Here is a 2852-nt window from a genome sequence, read left to right as displayed (position 1 = left end):
GTCCCAGATACCTCCACTCCTAGCCTGGAGAATTAATCACTCCCTTCCTTGTTACAAAACGTCTACCTTTGCATTTCCAACCCTCATAATCCATCCTGATAAGCATTATGCACTTAAGTATCATGAGTTGCCCATCTGTATTTCCTTTCATCAGCTCCTCCCAGACAGATTGAATAGTACCCACTGGAGATTCTGCCTTCCTCCATGCTCCCTAGCCCTAGGTTCCCCCTGGTTCATCTTCTTTTGATGCTTCCTGTGTTGTTCAACATTTCTCCCATAGAATCCTTCCCTATTGCAATGTGAGGCTTGAATTTTTTCTTCAGTTCTTTCAGTTTGGGAAATAGTTGGCATATTCTTCCCTTTTGGTCTTCTAACTCTAGATCTTTGCACATTTCATATAATACTTTATTTTGTATCTTGAAATTTTCTGTTCAGATTTTGTACTTCATCATTTTTTAGTTCACTTTAGCTACTCTATGTTTCAGGATAAGTTTCAGAGTCTTTTCTGACATCCATTTTGTTTTTTTAATCCTTTTCTGTGTTTTGTTTTGTTTTTTTAATTATTATTATTTTTAATGTATGAAGTACTTGAAGTCATTCCATAATGAATCTGGTCTTTAGTTAGTGTTCAATGCATCAAATCTATTCTTGAGATAATCTCTGTATTCATATGGGATACACTCAAGGCTGTACTTTGACTCTTATGAACATTTTTTTTATTTCTTCATCTTCAACTTGAACTCCTGTGTGAGCAATTGATGATTTGTTCTTCAGTCGACCCTTAGCCATGTTCAGATTAATGATACTGACCTTCTTCATCATCTCTTTCCCTTAGTGTAGTCAGTTTGGTTCCTGTGTATTCCTGCCAATGAAGACTACGTATATAGTTTGTGTTTATGTTACTGAAGAAAGGTATTTGCTGTTAATTAGTCATTGATCTGTCAAACTTCTGTTGTGTGGTCTCCAGCATCATTTGTATTACCAAGGTCATATTTTTAACAACTGATTCTTTTTCTTTGTTTTCAACTTTTGCTTTCCAATTACCAGTAATTATCAGTGCATCTGAACTGCATGTTGGATAAAAATATCTAGGTTGATGTATAATATTCCCTGGGGCCAGAGTTGGTAATAACAAATTAAAGCTAAGTTGTTGTTTTTTCCCCCTTTAGAAACTGCTTGCCCACATTAAACCTTTCTGGTTGCTTGGGGACCTGAGATAACCGGTTGAATATTTCAGAGGTTTTCTTCTTGAGATTTTGTTTTTTCATATACATCATGAAAGAAAGGTTTGTTGTTGTTGTTGTTTTAAAAGGCTATTTCCACCAATGTATCTACGTGAAAATCCTCTTCTTTGAGTGAATTCCTTCCAAACCCTGACTTGATCACAGGGGAAACATTCCTTTAGTTATTGTGATTATTTTAATGGGCCAATAAAAAATGAAGACCCTCAATGAGACGGATTGACATAGTGGCTGGAACAATGCTTTCACACATAGCAATGATGATAAGGATGGGCCGAGACCAAGCAGAGGAGTGCTTTGTTCAGATGGACATAGGATGTCTGTGAGTTGGAACCATCTAGACAGCAACTATCAATGACAACCATATAAGGAAACCAAGGACAGGCATCTGTGAAATGTCTTTTCTGATTTTGCTGAAAGTAGCATCAACATGGGTTTAATTTAGACATTTCATTTATGATCAAGGGCTTATAAAAAATCACCCTTTTACAGTGCTATGAGAAACATGTTAAAGCAGTGCATTGTAAACCCTGAACATGTCAGATAAGTTTGTAGAGAACAAGTAACATCTAAGCTGGGTCTAGAAGGATGTGGAGGACAACAGCAGGCAGACCAGATGGGCAGACCGTTCGATCAGTGGATGATTAGAATCTGAGATCAAACTTGAAATTGCCAGTCTGTTGGAGTTTGGTGAATAGTGAGTATTGACTGAGGTTTAGGGTAACTGGATGGGAAGTGTAGAAAGAAAAAAAGCTCTAAAAACTATTATCAGCTAGTTTGTAATATTATTCTTATATCTAACAACGGTAAGCTTTTTATATCTTTTAAGTCAGGGAAATAACAGGTTGAAATTATGCTTTAGAATCCAAATGAGGAGAATTCAATCAATTATTGAGTACTGGAACAGAGGGAGATGGAGAAGTCCAGTGTTGTGCATTATGTCAGTAGTCAAGGTTTTGTGTGAGGTGTGAGTGTGAAGTAAGACGTCCCTGGAAAACCCTAGCACAGCAGTCCCATGTGAGTGTGGAAAAAACCTTCTCATATAGCAAAGAGATTCTCATAAATCTGTGCTGAAGAAATGAAGGAAGCCAGGATTGTGTGTAGGTAGATGAAGCCATAGTTGTTTGATTGATTACATATTTTTTTAGGCTGACATAGAACTAAATGAATATGTATTTTATATGTTATCTTTTAGGAAAAAGAGTTTGTGCTGGAGAGGGCCTGGCCCGCATGGAACTGTTTTTAATCCTGACCACCATTCTACAAAATTTTGCCTTGAAACCTCTGGTTGATCCAAAGGATATTGACACAGCCCCAGTTTACAATGGCCTGGGCTCTGTACCACCTTCCTACCAGCTGCGCTTCATTCCAGTCTGAAGAAAGGGCTGTCAGACTGCAATCTCAGCTGAACAATGCAGGCACTTTCTGGCCTTTGTGACACAATCCACCCCTTCCTTAGCAACAAGTATACCCTCTATGACCTGTATCTCTTACCATAGTCCCTATCCTTCAAATGGAGTCTGGGTGTGGCACTGTGGGATAAAGCACTGGACAGCAGGGTCAGCACCCGCTTCTTGGAAACCCTATACAGGGTTGCTATGAGTAGGGACT

The 2852-nt window shown here is 38.4% G+C and overlaps 1 protein-coding gene across 2 annotated transcripts in view; it reads left to right on the top strand.

Annotated features, from left to right (window-relative positions):
• The window catches only part of LOC102823116 (cytochrome P450 2C21-like), a 32752-nt gene extending 30134 nt beyond the window's left edge, over positions 1-2618 (top strand). For both annotated transcript variants that reach the window (XM_006831172.1, XM_006831171.1), the window contains one exon: positions 2437-2618. In XM_006831172.1, coding sequence (XP_006831235.1) covers positions 2437-2618 — 182 coding nt within the window. The remainder of the gene's footprint in view (positions 1-2436) is intronic.
• Positions 2619-2852: the final 234 nt, after the last annotated feature.

This window comes from Chrysochloris asiatica, unplaced genomic scaffold, assembly GCF_000296735.1.
Source record: "Chrysochloris asiatica unplaced genomic scaffold, ChrAsi1.0 scaffold00003, whole genome shotgun sequence".
Classification (NCBI taxonomy): Eukaryota; Metazoa; Chordata; class Mammalia; order Afrosoricida; family Chrysochloridae; genus Chrysochloris; species Chrysochloris asiatica.
This window is presented reverse-complemented; position numbering and strand designations above follow the sequence as displayed.